General features: G+C 32.3%; 2 protein-coding genes across 3 annotated transcripts in view; one reads left to right on the forward strand and one right to left on the reverse strand.

Annotated features, from left to right (window-relative positions):
* Positions 1–938: 938 nt before the first annotated feature.
* The window catches only part of LOC134271278 (major facilitator superfamily domain-containing protein 10-like), a 45,517-nt gene continuing 28,554 nt past the window's right edge, over positions 939–17,901 (reverse strand). The window contains exons 11-12 of one of the 2 annotated variants that reach the window (XM_062753519.1): positions 10,252–10,389; positions 939–1,309 (exon numbers count right to left, since the gene is read on the reverse strand). In XM_062753519.1, coding sequence (XP_062609503.1) covers positions 1,203–1,309; positions 10,252–10,389 — 245 coding nt within the window. In that variant the 3' untranslated portion in view covers positions 939–1,202. The remainder of the gene's footprint in view (positions 1,310–10,251; positions 10,390–17,901) is intronic. The other variant, XM_062753514.1, reaches the window with a different exon arrangement.
* LOC134271237 (uncharacterized) lies at positions 4,887–8,600 on the forward strand (the record flags this gene model as incomplete). The annotated part of the gene is made up of 2 exons (XM_062753472.1): positions 4,887–5,436; positions 6,226–8,600. Coding segments are annotated over 2 exons (2,085 nt in total), but the record flags the coding sequence as incomplete, so codon positions are not given.

The raw sequence follows: 17,901 nt of genomic DNA on the forward strand, positions 1-17,901 counted from the left end.
TTTTTTTTTTTTTTTTTTTTTTTGTAGGAAGCGGAACCGGTTTTTGTTATTTTCATTTATTTGTGTGTGTATTTTGTGTCTGTTTCGCTATTTGTTTTAATCTTTTATTGACAACTATTAATAATGTTGTTAAATCTCAAATTTTAGACTAAAAAAATTGGTTTAATGAAACTCTTTCAAAATAAGTATGAATGTATGTATGAACTATTGTTCTCAGAGAACCATCAAGACGTGTGGAGTCTCTTGTTTATTCCCTTACATGCCAGTACAACTTGCGTTTTTTAAGGAACGAACAATACAATTCGAACAATCTCGATTGAAACGACGCATACAGTGATTATAATGACAAGGGTGTTTTAAATTGTGTATTTTCAAACCTTAACAATTAAATGAAAAAAACTTCGAAGCATACATGACATTGTTTTGTATCATAATTTTAATTATGTGCCATTTCGGGATAAAATTATATCTCTTGTGGACTAGAAACAACGTACAAACGATACATGCAAGTGCAAATATGTGATTAAACGATTGCTTTTTTGAAATTTCTACCTACATATTTATTCAATTTTAATACCAACAATTGAGACTTATTCAGCGGGATATGCCGAATGATAATAACATTAATTCAGTATGTTTGTTTGTCAATAATGATGCTCAACTTGCATTTTAACGGGTGGTTGTTCTCCTCAAGGCTTGTTTACACGCTTCGATACGCAAGAACTTCCGGTTTTTTTAGTATGTCGGTTAGATACCGTGGATATGTTCTACAAAAAACCCCAAAATAAGGTGAATATAATCAACTGCCTCTTGGCTCTATGCCAACACTGAAAATGCATCAACTTTTCTTTCACTTTAAAAAATACATGTGTATTTCAGGTTCACAACTTACATTATCATGTAACCGATTAATAAAACTAAACAGACTTTTCATCAGTAATTCAGGAATAAAAGATGCTGTAAATAAAAGTTTGATTAAGAGTTCTAAATGTACATTTGTATGATATACTCACAAAAGCACCATGATATATGCTGTCTGTAAGTTTTATGATAAAACGTTTACTTAAGGTAAAAATGCTGTAATGCTACTTTAACAATAAAAATATGGACCAATGGTAATGCTTGAGATCTCTCTTTGCTGTGGACCAATCACGGATGCTGTAACAAATAAGATTGAGTGAAGTGACCAATCAGAGAGCTTATTAGGCTGTGTGGGAGGAACCTTTGATCTTTCTGAGCATGATGTAAGGAATGATAAGTAGAATTGCCCCTGATATGTAACAGACTTTGTCTCCACAGCTCCAATACACTAAAATGAAACCAAACAGTTAAAAACCATTTCTTATAAAATTATAATAAACTTCCAATTTAACTTTCGAAAACTTGAAAGAAATTGTGTCCAGAGAAAAGAAATTTATTATTTTTTTTTTTTTGGTAACTTGGTTATTCATACTGGCTTTTGCTTAAGGAGGAATGTCACACCGACATTTTATTTTATAGATCTTTGAATCAACCTTTTTAAACAATGGTTTCAGCATTGAAAGACCGCCATTAGCTCTTGATTATTTTATATGAATTTTTTTGTATTTTTTTCAAAGAATTTAGAAAATTCAAAAAATTATTAACATCCAAATAAGATGCTTTCTTGTAAAGATTTTGCTGTAAATGAATGCATCACATGAAAACCGGATAAAATATGGAATGAAAAGCCATATATAGAACATCAATGAAAATAAAACACAGAATTTGTGAATATTTTTAAACTTGTTGTTATAATCTTCTTAAAACCAGTCACAATTGGGGAGAACATGTTCATTTATCATATTATAAAAGAAATTGAAATGAAAAAAAAAATTAGAGAAATTATTTTTGTAATTTTGACCTATCCCAATCAAAATTAAACCGATCTCAACCATAATTGCACAATTATTGAAAATAAATAAATTTCCCCCAAAACACTAATCTGATTAGGTGTTATAAGGTTTACATGACATTGTAAAACATTATTGAACTTGACAATAAAATAGATTTCTTCGTAGTAAATACATGAAGAGGCAAAAAATTTGTTCATTTTGTGTTAATTTTCATCAGGATCAGTTTAATATTAATCAGGTAAGGTCCAAATATTAAAAAAAAAAAATAATTTCTCTAAAATTTTTTCAATTTCGTTTCAATAAATTTCTTTTTAAAATATGATTGACAAACATGTTGTCCTTATTTGAGACTAGTTTTATGGTGTTTTCAACCATACAGGTTTGAAAAATATTCACAAATAATGTGTTCTATTTTAATAAATAATTTTTATAAAAAAAATATTAAAAACTCTTTCCAGACTTTCGTTACATATTTTATAAGATATTTATATGATGCATTCATTTACAGCAAACATTTAACTCCCAAATAACTTATTTGGATATAAATATTTTTTTTTTTTTGCATTTTATGTGAAAAAATCCAAAAACTTTATATAAAATAATTTTTAAAAAAGCTAACATCGGCCTTTCAATGCTTAAACATTGTTAACAAGAGGTCAATGGGTCTTAAAGGTCACCTGAGCATTATGCAACAACCTTCAAATGATTGAATTTGGTTCATGTTTTAACGAGGTTAGGGGGTGGCAGCCATTTTTAGACTATTTCAATCTCCTTTAAAAGAAGAACTCCATATAAGGATATACAAAATTATGAAATTCTAAAACTAAAATATATAAATCTTTTCTTTGTCAATGATAGTTGACAGCTAAATATACCGTGCGTAAAAAAATAATTTAAATTTGGTGGTTAATTTGTAATAAATTTGTTGACCCTCCAGCCTCCTTAAGCTAGATGATATGATTACAAGTTTGAAAGAGGCACATGATTGCTGATCATAATTTAAAACACTTAGCTATTGCTTAGTTTGGTTACTTAATACCCATAGGCAGGGTAGGGGAACAACAACTTCATTTCAACTTATCAGTAATATTCAGCAATAATCAGTAGTGCCCCTACTACACATGAACCCCGACCCTAGGTTCAAGCATTGCACAGTTTTTGAAAAGGCACCCTTGCTTATCAAAAATGTTTGATTAATACCAAGGAGTAGATTTCAAACAATACTTGATATCGCGATTACTTAACTTAGCGGAACTCTTTCGCGAAGGAGGTAGGAATCGTCTGTTGGGTGGGGGCAATGTGCTATTCAATACAATGCAAGATCGATCATTGTAGCATTTATAAGGACAGATAAGTAAAAAATCCTGGTAGAATACCTCGCTAAACAATCCCTGAACCAGCCTAATATATTTTTGAGAGGAGCCGATTCTAAATTGTCACATTTTTAACGATATTTTTAATTAAGCGGACTCTTCTCGTTAAATTTTCATTGAAAATCGTCACATTTTTAAGCAGATAAAATATTCTTAGCTTGCCTTATTTGACGATCTACTATTTGAAGTTCAATATCTGGCAAAACATCGTGATTTCGGCATCAAATTGTTCTAATCATTCGATTGTCACTACTGTAAACAATGTCATTTGCCCCCAGAAATGTACACTTTTCTCGACTCCCCCGCAAAAGAGCGGTAGTAAGTTAGATAACTACGAGGTACTCATCGGTAGTCGCGATATTACGTATTAACTCATTTTTAGTATATAAGTAGAGCCCCCTCCTTGTACCTCTGGGGTTGTGACATACAATGACGGATGAAAACAGATAGCAACAGGTCACCTGAGTGACTCTCATCAATACCTAACAGCATCCTAATGAAGTTTGATGAAAATATCTTTAAACTGAGCTTTGAACTGAGATAAATGCAAAGTATGACAAAAGAACAGAAGATGAACATAACAAACACTAAATATGCCCCTGCCATAATCACAGTGGGACATAAAAACCATATTTAAGGACAAAACTAATCCCATAGCCCAGGAAATATTTCAAGCCAAAGTTCAAGTGTTACTAATTTCAAGTCTGTATCAGAAAAATGTCATAGGAAGCAACAGGTGTCCAAAATATACATACAGGAAATGACATTGATGACTTGGGTTATATTGGGCAAGAAGGAAATTCTACATTTTGATGAAATTTGATTCAGTAAGAAAGTTCCAATATTCCTATGCAGAGTTAACTGAGATACATCTACAATATTATATTCACTTGTCAGATGTCTGAGCTTGACCCCCAATACCTATTGAAGTTCCTTGTCTACCCAAAGTTTGCACCTCAGGTTACATCTGAGACTTCATACTAGCCTAAACATTTAGCAGGAAGGAATATCCGCCACCAAAAATGGACACAATTAGAAGCTCACAAACGTAAGTTTTAATGACAAGAATTTATAAAACTAAAAACAATTCCTTAATCACCTGAATTTGTGTTATTTGTTGACAGTAAAATTGGTTTTAACTAATTTCACACTACTGAATTTAAAATATATATATCCTAGTCTGGCCTAGACACTTTCAGTATTTCACTATTTAAAATAAATTAATGATTTAGTTGCATTGAAAAATGACTGATTCAGTTGAGGAATTATTTTTATTTAATCATTTACATGTATGAATGTAATTTTTTTTTTTAATTAAGAGATAACATACACTGTCAACATTTCTTTTTAATAAAACATGATAGTTTATTAAGCTTATCAATTACTGTATATCTGGAAAATTTTACGTCATTTTTTTGCGAATTTGGGTCAAAATGTTGATGATTAATTTTTACATTTCAAAATTTTGCGAATTACCACTGCTTTATTTACATTTTCTTATTGGTGTTCATTTTTAAGAAAAATATTTTTGAAAATGCAATGAACTCAAAAATTTTCTAAAAATTTATCTACGGCAAAAACTTCCAGATTTACGATATGATAATTATATTATAGATTTACAAAAGTGAAACATTAATTATACAAGAATATAAATTCCACTTTAATCATTCTCAGTACTAAAGCCATACAACACATATCAGAGTCAGTGTTTGTGGGACTGTGTCGTAAAGTGGGGACACCACAACAGGTGGCCATGAGGAGAGATGTGTTGGACATCATGGATACCGTGATAAATCAAATAAAAACAAGTTATGATGACAGAGAGATGGTGAGTGGAAGTATCGGAGAAGGATTCAGACTGAAAGGATCTGATGTGGACATTATGAGGTGGTCAAATAATCACTGTGTTGTCTGGGACTTATCTCAGTCTCAGTATTACAACACATACAGACAAACACTGATGCTCTGTGACTGTTCTGATAGTCCACCAGGATTTACTTTGTTATATTTACTGTCATTAACCTGGGACAGAAGAATCCAGAGAGGGTGTGTTAGAATGAATAACAGATATTATGTATCTAGTTCTGTATACAGACAGTACTCTTTATATGTATCATTACAAACTGCACCTTATAACTTAACGCCACATGGACCCTGTGCCACTGGAACATTTGGAAGACAAGAATATGATAACAGTCCAGTCCAATACGAAAATTCGTAATTTGACGAAAAAACGTAAGATTACGAGAAAGCGTAATATTACAAGTTATCGTAATATAAAACTTATATTACGATTTTTCATAATGTAGTTAAATTACGAATATGCGTAATTTAGCAGGTGTAAGAGACTATATTACGATTTTTCGTAATCCAAGACAAGTTCAAGCATTGCAAGAAATTGAGTGGCGGGTAGCAAAGTATGGCGTTTATTACGAGATGTCACGGGCGATAACTTGTACGACGCTTACTGAGATTTGAAATTCTGTGTATTTTAATAAGAATTGCACTAACAGTTGAATTATGAAAGGAGGGTGTGATTTTTAGGGTAGACTTCGGAAGAAAAGTAGGGAGTTCGGGTGATATAGACCAATGCTACATGCTTGAGCAAATATTGAAATTTACTGGAAAATTGGTCTTATCCGTGGGAAAATTCCTATAAAAGAATAATAAAAGAAATTGTCCACTCACCCATCGCTGGCGATACTGTCTTCTTGAATTTCCATGCTTTCTGATAGGTAACTGACCAATCTGACCGCATGCTATTATTAGCCGAGGAATCTGATATATTACTGACGTCATACTTTGATACCCACCACTCAATTTCTTGCAATGCTTGATTTGACTTGGATTACGAAAACTCGTAATATAGTTTCTTACAATCTACTATATTACGCGTATTCGTAATTTAACTACATTACAAAAAATCGTAATATAAGTTTTATATTACGAAAACTCGTAATATTACGAATTTTCGTATTGGACTGGACTGGATAATGCTGACTGTTTTGTTAGTGACTTTTGGCCTCCCTCTGCCTCCTCATGGAGAGACAGATGTCACTCATGGCCCCAGCCTCATGTTGTTGATGATATAGTGAAAAATGGATGTCACTTTGTAGCAATTGGACATAAGCTAGGAAATCATGAAGATCATGAATGGAGAATTTCTTTCTCCCAAGCTGAACAAAAACTTGTGTTTGTAATGAATCACTGTCAATTCTTAACTTACGGCTTACTTAAATTCATCTTAACAGAAATAATTAACAATGGAGTAGGTGATGATGATAAATTACTGTGTTCCTATCACATGAAGACGGCAGTTTTCTGGGTGATTCAACAAAATACAATACCTCACTGGTGTCCACAAAATCTCCTGGGGGGTTTCTGGGTCTGTTTTAAACTCATCCTCAAATGGGTTTATGAGGGGGTCTGTCCTAACTTTTTTATTCCAGAAAACAACATGTTTCTGAGTAAAAGTTTTGGCATCAAACAACATCAATTAATTATAAGACTGTCTGAGTTGTATGAGAAGGGTTTGGCATTCCTGCTACACAGTCCCTCCATTAGGTCTTATATTATAGATGTCTTACATAACCCCAGAAACTCCATCTGTACAGATGTTCATACTCTGATTTCTGAGGCTGAGTTTGATAGATATCTATTTCGTGAAATACTACTTGATTGCATACCAGCCAAATTGGACATACAAAGCTGCATTAGATATCTACATACAATAGAACAGATGATAGGTTCACCCCTCCTGACACAGTATCAAGTCCTCAAGCTACAGATCAGCACTGCCAGGGTCCTTCAGTACACTGCTTTTATATTACACATGGAAACTTACACACCTGAAAACAAACTGAGTTATAGAGCTGACAAAATGTCCTCTCACATGCTGAAATTAGCATCCAGGTTTGGTTGTATCACAGACATGCTGTACATAGCCATGTATTACTACAAGACACGTAGACACATGGAAGCTTTATTTTTTGTAGAGATGATAAAGGTCAAGTTAGCACAGCCTTATGTGATGTATATACATTATTTAGATAGAAAGATGTATACTGAGGCTGTAGGGGGGCAGTCCTGGTCTACAAAGATGAGACAGGCTGTAGCAGGGAATGTCGGACTTTACAATAGCATCCATTACATTAATGAACTGATACCAGAACTACAGTCTGCTCTACAGAACCACTGGACATTATTATTTGTACCATCCTTGGTACTGTTATACATGCTAGAGATCTTTTGCTACAGACATGTAGACACAATGCGAGCACAAACAGCTCTAGATGATCTACAGACCCTAGTTCACTATGATCAGGGACAGTTTATAGATTTAGATTTCAGAGACATATCGTTGCAGATTCTGGGAATCTGTCAACAGGTGACAGGGAACCTTCAGGCTGCTCTATACTCATACCAACAATCTCTCAGACAAAAACCATTCAACAAAGTACAAACAGCTACAAAAATGAGAATACAGAGTTTACAAATGGATTCCCTTAATTAATTAAATGTCAGATGATATTTGTAGGAGTTCACAGATAGAGATTCTCATTTCATAATCCTCTTCTGATTACATGTATTATAAAGCTAATAATCTAGTCTATAGTATAATAAAATAAAATTTAAGAGGCACCATTACTTATCATAATTTATGATACACTTAGCATGCATACACTACTACATGTAAATTACTTAATACCCAGAGTTAGATCAGAGAAACAGAGAAAAAATGCGTTTCAACTTTATAACCATTTGTGCACCCCACCCCACAGGAACCACTGACCCTGGGGCCACATATTTCAAAATTATTTTCATCACAAATTTCATTTGACTAATACCACAGAGCAGATTTCATACCTGTAACCATTGATTTATTTTCAGACTATAGTGGAGCTTCATTTATCTGGACGCTTTGGTTCGTAGTCAATTTATCCAGTTATGTGAAACGTCCGGATATCTGAATTACCAGTTAAACAAGACAAAATAATGTTTAAAAAATCCATTCCGATGAAAAGTCGTCCGGATACTGAAGCATCCGGATATCTGGCGTCTGGATATCTGAAGGTCCATTGTATCCCCCTGACCCAGCGGGCATGAAATTAACCATTTTAATTGATGCACCTTTCTTCGTCATAAGTATACATACTTAGATCATTGGCATATTACCCAGAAGCAATGGAAAAATTTTCCGAAGGAGTAATGGAAAAGAGCTACAGCTCACCATGTCTTCCTTTATATAGCATCTAATTTAAATGTCTTCGCCCATTTGTATGTAATAGAGAAACCACTCTCTGTTTGAAAGAAAATGTTCCGGAATTTGTTTTTTGTGGTAGGTGTTGATAATTGGCTTGTATTTCTTGATACTCAAGGTCAATAATAATGATTGTACAAAATTTTAATTAGATATACTATATTATACACCATGAAAATAAAAATAATACCATATCCTCATGTATATTGTGTAAAATAAGGGGACCCTAATAAGGGAACAAGCTACTACATTGTTTATTTAAGTGGAAAACTTATTAACTGAAGAAAATATTACTTGAATCCAAGGCATCACGAAAAGAAAGTCAAAGTAATTTTGTTTAATTAATGATTTATTAATTAGGATCAATTAATTAAATTGATTAATTTAACAAGAGGCCCATGGGCCTTATAAGTCATCTAAGCATTATGCAACAACTTTCCAGTGATTGAATTTGATTCAAGTTATAAGCCAGATGCTATGGCATTTACAATTTTGAAAGAGGCACCATTGGTCATCATAACTATACACTTAACAGTTGCTTAGTTTGGTTACTTAATACCAATAGGCAGGGTAGGGGAAAAATGCATTTCAACAAATCAGTAATTCAGCAATAATCAGTAGTGCCCTTACCACACATGAACCCTTGACCCTTGGGCCTAGATCCTCACATTGTACAATTTTTGAAAAGGCATCCTTGCTTTTCAAGAATATTAGATTAATACCAAGGAGAAGATTTCAAACAATTCATTTATTTTCAGTTTATAAGTACAGCCCCCGTTATGGTACCCATAAAATTTACAACTTTGATAGAGGCACTTGCTCATCATAACTATGTACTTAGTTAGTCTATTTAATACCCAGGAGCAGAGAAGAATATTTTCAAAGAATTCATGTATTTTCACTATATAATCAATAGAGCCCCAAACTAACACCAGAACCCCTGACCCTGGGGCCATAAAATTCACAACTTTGGTAGAGACACTCTTGGTCATCATAACTATGCACTTAGTTTATCTAATACTTGGGAGCAGAGAAGAATATTTTCAAAGAATACCTGAGTTACTCAGGTGACCTAAAAAGTCGGTGTTGCATTCCACCTTAAATGTCCTCAATAATTTAATTTTAGTTGAAGCATAAGATTAATGGCTGCATTTCATTTCATTAATTTTTGGTAATTATCGACTTTTCATTTCCGACATATTTTAGTTTTCATTTCCGACATTTTTCAAATACATATGTAGTACCTATAGTAACAGATTTGATAACTTTACATACAAAAAATTTGAAGGAATAATAATAAATGATTAATGAATAATTGAAATCCAACTTTGTAAATCCCAGTGACTTGTAAAAATCAGTAACTTGCATTTGGACACAAGAATGGTGCTGTCACTGACATTTACTTAAGTGCAGATTAAATGTGTGGGAAAAGTTTTATGCATTACCTAGACTTAGTGCTACATGTATGCATATATGTATAAATGTTTTTTTTTTTAAATTTTATTCATATTTTGGTATAAATACTTTTACATTCCATTTTTTCTTTTACTTAAAATAATGTTGAATTGCCGCACAGGTAAATTCTGGAAATAAAAAAAAAATTATGTCGGAAATGAAAAAAAAATGTCGGAAATGCTGTGCGTATTTCCGGAAATGAAATGCAGCGTAATTAACAGCAAAGACTTTAATTAGTTGAAAAACAATTAAGTTAAGCTTAACCAATATTGTGATCATATGACCTTACCTACACTGGATAAAACAGGACCGAAAGCTCTGGCTAGAGACCCTAGAGATCTGAACACTCCCATCACCACCCCCTTCTGATCCGTGCCTCCAAATCCTGAGATCAGTGTTGTCAGACATGGAACAACTGTGGCTGAAGCTATATAAAAATGTAGTAATTTCAAATAATATCTCAATTTCCTAGTCCAAATCCAGGAATATTTCATATACAAGGGGTGATCAAAAAATACGCAAATCACGTGAAATAGGCGGTCCCTTCGTAGCGTTCTGTAACAAAAGCTGAAAGATTTTTCCGAGTTTAATATTTCTCTCCATGTAAGTTAATTTTTATAACAAGATCAGTTTATTTGTCAGAAATGGTCAAAACTCGGCAACAGAATGGGTGGATAAGAATATCCTTTCCAAAAATAAGTATGGCGACCATCAAAACCCAAATCGTCTGTCTCGGGAGAGACGTTTATTCAAGGTGAATAGGGAATGAGTGCTTTCTTCTTTTCTTATCTACCGGTAATATGTTTTAAATCTAAAGTAAACGATATCTTAAGTGTTTCATAATTATATTATTGTTAAAATATTCAACTATTTTTAAAATAATTGGACTTCTTTGATAGCAATAGCAAATTGCTTTATTAAAAACACACCTCCTTTTAAATTTTTGCTCTAGAACTCCATTGGAAAAAGCCGTTGTTGCTGCTCTGATTCTAAAGCTGTGACCTTTATATCTAACCCACACCAATTTAATGACAAACATAACTGATCTGTACAATATTTCCGTGACACCGATGACTCATCCATGAAAGTAAAAAGAGGACCAGAAGTTGGTTTTCGTAATTGAAAATATGTCCATAGGGCCTGAACAGGACATATTGTGTTATCTTTGCTGTCATTTTTCACATGCACAGTGTAAGATTGACCTTTACCATGTTTGAAAGTTTTCATAGTCAACTCCAACCCTATTGGGCAGTTTAAAGTACATGTATTTTCTAAAAAATGTACAGATTCTATTGTCAATAAATGAAAATTTCTGTCTTTTGAAGCTGTAAATTCTACAATCCTAAGAAAACAGTGAAATGCCACTAAATACACACTTTTCATAAGTACCTGTACAAAATATAAACTTGTTTTATATTGTTAAAAAGCTATCAGCAGTTTAAGAATGATTGGTGTTATAGGTAAACTAGGGTCCACTAAGCTTGTCTTATTCTTGTAACCTTGTAAACTTTTTTTCACTAAAAGTTGGGCCTTTAATATTCCTTATCTTATGTTGAATACTTAATGCTGAATCATAGGTTGCCAGAAACAATAAGCTATAAACAAAATGATATCTTAAGCTTATGCTTTTGCTGGTACACCTTTCCTTGGCAAAGCAAAATGATGACACCAAACAATGGTAATATTCAATTGCCCTTTGAGTTGATGCTGCTAATGACTGATTTATTAGGTCTGAAGCTATTGATTCTAAACTTTGAGATTGTCCTCATTGTTATGGCATGCTACAGGGTTGTTGTAGGAATTATTTTGTAGGGACTGTGGAATATTGCTGGCGAGAAAGATGATCAGCTAAAACATTATCTAAACCCGGTACATGTCTTCCTTGAAATAAAATATTGTGTTTAAAATATTGAACTACTAAACGACAAACAAGAACCATGATTGACTTTACTTTAGGTTTGTTTGTTGATGATGTGCACAACAGCATCATTATCCGTGAAAAAAATTTAATAAAAACACATCGATTTTCTAACTGATCTGCTCAAAGCTGAACTGCAAGTACACTTGGAAATAACTCCTTTTATTGTAATATGATAGGTTTTCCAGGTTTTAGGCCATATACCACTAAAATACTGATTTCGTAAATAACCACAGAAACCAATGCTACTTGTATCCATCTACAACTGTAATGAGTCAGAATTGTCCCATTGTTCTGATGAAAACAGTGACTTGCTATTGAAATGCTCCAAAAACAATCCCCAAGCATTTAAATTCGCTCGAGCTTCCTTATTCAATCTCCTATGATGAAAAGGTTGAGTTAACTCAATTAACAGATCATTTAGCCGCCTAGGAAATGGGCGTCCTGGAATGACCACTGAACAGGCAAAGTTTAACAGACCTATTACAGACTGTAACTCTAGTAATGTTACAGATTTTTTAGACTTGTGAATTTGTATTAGGTGTCTAGCTTTAGTTAACTTGTCTTGTGGTAAACATGACTCCATCAAAATAGAATCCAACTCAATACCCAAACATATAAGTGAAGCACAGGGAAGGACAGTTTTTAACTTCTTAATTGGAATACCAATATCCTTGAACAAAAACATGAACTAGTCTCCCATGTAAGCCTAACTTGTTTTCACATACCCAATGTACTGCAGTACTGAATTCTTCAAATAACTGACATGAAAAATTAAGTCACATAGGGAGAGTTTTGTCAAAATAGTATTCATGGTCTAAAGTAAAACCCAAAAATTCCCAATGTTCCAATGTATTGGAATGATTTTATATGCATTCTGAATATCCAATTTAAAAAACCCATAATTTTTCCCATATATGCGCATTAAACCTACTGCATCTTCTATCTCCTGATATTGAACAGATTTGAATTTATTATGAAAACCAGAAACCCAGAATTTAGACCTACTTTGGATTTACCCAAACTGATAGCCAATGCCTCACTATGGATTTCTGAATTTAATGTTTGCTTTTTGGGTTTGATTTCACACTCCCCTTCTAAGATTTCACTGATTTCAAAGCCTTTATAATTATTCTTATTTTTGATTCCTAACAAATTTACAAATCAACAAATTCATTTCCCCAGATTTTGCTTTTTATCTTAGAATCTACACGGAGACCAAATGGCTTAATGATACTGGGATTCTTAACCCCTGCGTTAAGCGATAACTCCTTAGATGCTGTTTGTTAATTAGTACCTGAATTACTTGGTAAAATTGCCGTCTTCTAAATGGCTTGAATGATTGTTGCTTGTTGGAGTGTCACTTGCGACTTCCTCTTGTTGTAAATTAACTGGCTTTGTAACCACCCCCATAGTCTGTAGGCCTATTACTGGTACTCATCTCTGTAAATGGATGTTAGCATGTATGCCTAATTTATACAAATCATGTCAAGAATTTAACCTATCTATGACTGATAAAATTATCAGCTTTCGAGTAATGTGGCAAAATTATTGTTGATTTACTCATCCAAATATTAGCCCATATCAGGCAATAGGATAAAATTACCCATTAGACCTGACTTAAGGGTAGTTCTTTATACCAATTATTGTTTATATCTTAAAACAGTCTGTATGATTACAGTGCACTAGTGAAATATAGCTACACAATGTATCAAAAACCATTGCAATATCACTAATTAATTCACTATCCCTTGTGAAGCATAGCGATATAATTATCGCATTTATAACTTGATAGAATTATCAAGATTCAGCACTGATCAAGACGTGATAAAATTATTACTAATTGTAAAGCATAGCGATAGAATTATCGCATTTGTAACTTGATAGAATTATCAAGATTCATCACTATTGAAGACGTGATAAAATTATCACTAATTGCGATAGAATTATCGCATTTATAACTTGATAGAATTATCAAGATTCAGCACTGATCAAGACGTGATAAAATTATCACTAAATGTAAAGCATAGCGATAGAATTATCGCATTTGTAACTTGATAGAATTATCAAGATTCAGCACTATTGAAGACGTTATAAAATTATCACTAATTGCGATAGAATTATCGCATTTATAACTTGATAGAATTATCAAGAATCAGCACTGATCAAGATGTGATAAAATTATCACTTATTTTAAAGCATAGCGATAGAATTATCGCATTTGTAACTTGATAAAATTATCAAGATTCAGTAATACATTAAAATACCACTAATTGTTCAGTAATGTGGCAAAATTTCCACTCATACTTGAACATGTGGCAAATTATCACAGGCTCTTCTGCAACTCATGCAGTAGAAAAAGTTTCCAGACTTACTGTTCTAAGTAAACATAAATGCTTGATCACAAGGGTCCCTTGCTGTATTTCCCATGGCCACTCTTGGACTAGCTCTCTACAATGCATCTAATATATGATTAAACAGAAAACTGCTGAAAGTATAACATTGTGTCATATATGCATAATAAGCTTTTTTTTTTCTTTTTTTAAATCATTAATACCCGTTTTGTAAGCTGTTCTAAGTCACTAGGGTACTAAGGTACATATACATGTATTGCCTGTTTCATAAACTTAAGATGCAAATTAACCACAATTGTTATATGGCTAAATGACATACAAACTATTTATCTGGCTATCACTTGTACTTTGTATCACAACACCCCTGATTGCCCTCATCACAAAAGTTATTCACTACAGAGTTCTTCAAGCCCTTTAACTTCCAGTACACAACCTGCCTTCTGTTTTTAACTTCTTCTTTTAAAAGTTGATTTGCCAAGACTATTTACCTATTATATAAAGCAACTCGGCAGTGTCTGGTGGGATATCTTGGTAACGACTGACACACATATATCTTATATAAATGATACCGGTTTAAAAACAAGTCACATGTCGCCATTATTTTTGACACATTCTCCCTAACCGAATCCTCATCAGCCTGCGGCTGATCGATATCGTTTCCCACAATATGTAAAGTTAGCTTCTGTGGTCGGTTCCTTTGAATCTCCTCTTCTAGCACATTAAGAGTCATTCTCTGTAAGAATCAAAGAATTTAGAAAAAAGTTGGAAATGGTACATCACAGATTTTGCTGATTTTTTGCATGCAATGTAGAAACACCATGTATAGAACATTTTGGGGGTTAATTTTTTATTTTGAGTCCCGGTTGCCATGGTAACCAAAACCACCATTTTGAGGCCAAAAATACAGAGAAACCTGCTGAAAGTATACCATCTTCATCATAAATTTCTATTTTCTGTATATTATTTACAGATTTAATTGTTGCCTACTCTGATAGACTATTTGTTGGAGTAACTACCACCACTGATGAAATTATTCAGTAGTTGGTTATAAAAGAGTTGTATTCTAGTGAAAAGTGTGAATTTTTCAAAATTTTACAAAAATGAAAAATGCTAATATTTGGCATTTTCTAAGCATAGTAGCAAGAAAACGCGGGCAACCCATAACAAACAACTACCATCACTGGAAAGTTCATTCCTAACTCAACAAAATATAAAATTTCTAGAGAGGTATTATTTCTTAAAATAAAATAAAACGAAAATGAAAATGGTTGCTATGGAGATTTTGGATTAACTTGTAGATTCAACATTTGGCTGCTTTTTGTACATCATAACTTTAAAAAGGTCAAAAGTAAAGCAAATCACACTACTTAACATCATAATTTTAAAATATTATGATAAATGTGTAAGTTCAATAATTAAAAAAAATAATAAGTTGTTACTATAGCAACCAAAAAGTCAGGAAAATCATATAGCTAATGACGTTATCACTATGCAGAATCTGTAGTCTCGGTGGATGATTTAATTTCTTCAATTTTAAATAGATAACACTTATTATATTTGTTATTTCACTTATGTACATTTTAAAGAAAAATAAATAAAAATTCAAGCGTCTAAAATCATGTTGCTATGGTAACCGAATACTTTTTGAACGCTTCCTTATGTGGTTGCTATCACAAATTTTGTTATACTGACAATTATATGACAAATAATATCATATCTTCATTCATTATTTTTTTCCTCTTTTTCAGTAAAATGAATTGAGTTAAGCTATATTTCACTAAATATCAAAATAGTAATTCATAACTTATTTTTTAAAATGGTTGCTATGGCAACCAATAGTTCAGGAAAATCCTTTTCATTGATATGTTTTATCGAAAATTTATATACAAAATCTACTGCTTTATTGCACGATTATGTGTTTTCTTCAATAAAATAAATTCCATAAACATTGTCATTTCACTAACATGAAAAAGACTATAAATTCATAATTTAATTAAAAAAACAGTTGCTATGGTAACCAAATAATTCAGGAATGATTCATATAAGTATTGATCTAGCAGTACACAAAACTCATATATGGCAGGAAAAATATAATGATCTGAAATAGTTTTCTTGGGGGTTAAAGTGAGGGGGGGATATAAAATGTTACCACTGCCCCTCCAATATGTTACAAAGGGGGGGGGGGAGGGGGTAATTTATTTGTCTTAGTATTTTTTTTTTCAATTTAAGTAACTTATTTTTATCTAAAACTATTTGGAAAGCTTCTTAGAAATATTTTCCAGAACATAAAGTCACTCTGTGATAAAATTTGACAAAATCAAATACAAAATATTTTTTTTTCTCTGCTATAATTTGGGCAAATAAATCCATAATTTCAATAACGACCATTTTTCCGCATGCACGTAAATGAACTCCTTTTCAGTGAAAATTGCCGTATTTCCCTATAAACTTTACTTTCATGTATTCCCTCATTATATACCGGTATTGTTTCAGTAAAGTGTAAACATTGTATTATATATTTGGCTTAAATTCTCCTGTAGTGGTGTTTGCAATGGCAAAATAATCTGAATATAAAATAATTTTTTTTTCTTTGTTGCATAAATTAATCTGATGCTAAAGAAATAAATTCCTATGTTCTTTCATTTCTTTTTTTGGCAATAACTTTAAGTTACTAAAAGAAAGGACACATTCACCCACAATCATAGACCCATTCAAAAAAAAAATTGAATCAACAAATTTCAACCCTGCAAAAATTGAAATCTAAAAGAAAATCGCAGTTTTATCACGTGTTCCGTTTAGCGATGTAATTTCACTTGTACAATTAAAAAAATAATTAATTTAAAAAATGATTAATAAATGAAATTATTTTTTTAATTGATCAAATACCTTACATGGCAATAACTCTCCCCCCCCTTTTTTTTTCAAGCACACAATTTAAAAGCTGTTATGAGGTATTTAGCTTTCATCATGTATGCAGAATTAATTTAGTCCAAATAAGTTTACATATATGATTTTTATCAATAGATGATTTATGTAATTTTCATCAACATCTGATTTTAATAAGATTGATAATAGGACATAAGGTATACTATAAATTATTGATATAATTAGAATCATATGATTATTTATGCTTTGGGTACATGTTTTTTTTTAAATAAATAGGCATCCCCTTTTATCAATAAACTCATACAAAATATGTGCAACTTTCAATGTACGTGGTAAATATTTCATTCATTGGTACTTGCCTAGTGATCTTCTTATTGCCATGTATATTTCTTCATCACAACCTTATTATCCCAACCTCAGCTCTGAAGTCTATTTAACTGATGTCACTTTGTTTTTAAACACTTTTTTTTCAATGATGCAGCACTTGTTGTCACAGAGGCAGGAATTTCATAGGAATTTTTAAGTTTATCACATCTAATGTTATACACAAACATGTGTATCTCTCAGTCACAGTAAGGCCAAAACAATCATTCATTTAACAGTTTAACTATGGGTAACGTTAAATACTTCACAAGTTGGATTAAAACCCCTAAAAATATCCAAAGCAGACAGTTTTTACTCTCCAAAGTCGTTTTCTGCTGTGTACTTTCACTTTCATTTTCATTGATTTAAGCAAAAGATTTCCGAAAGGGGAAATAACTCTTGTCAAAAATGTGTGTAA

This window comes from Saccostrea cucullata, unplaced genomic scaffold (genome assembly GCF_032062105.1).
Source record: "Saccostrea cucullata isolate Sc308-1 unplaced genomic scaffold, CSIRO_AGI_Scuc_v1 ctg1136, whole genome shotgun sequence".
NCBI classification, from domain to species: Eukaryota; Metazoa; Mollusca; class Bivalvia; order Ostreida; family Ostreidae; genus Saccostrea; species Saccostrea cuccullata.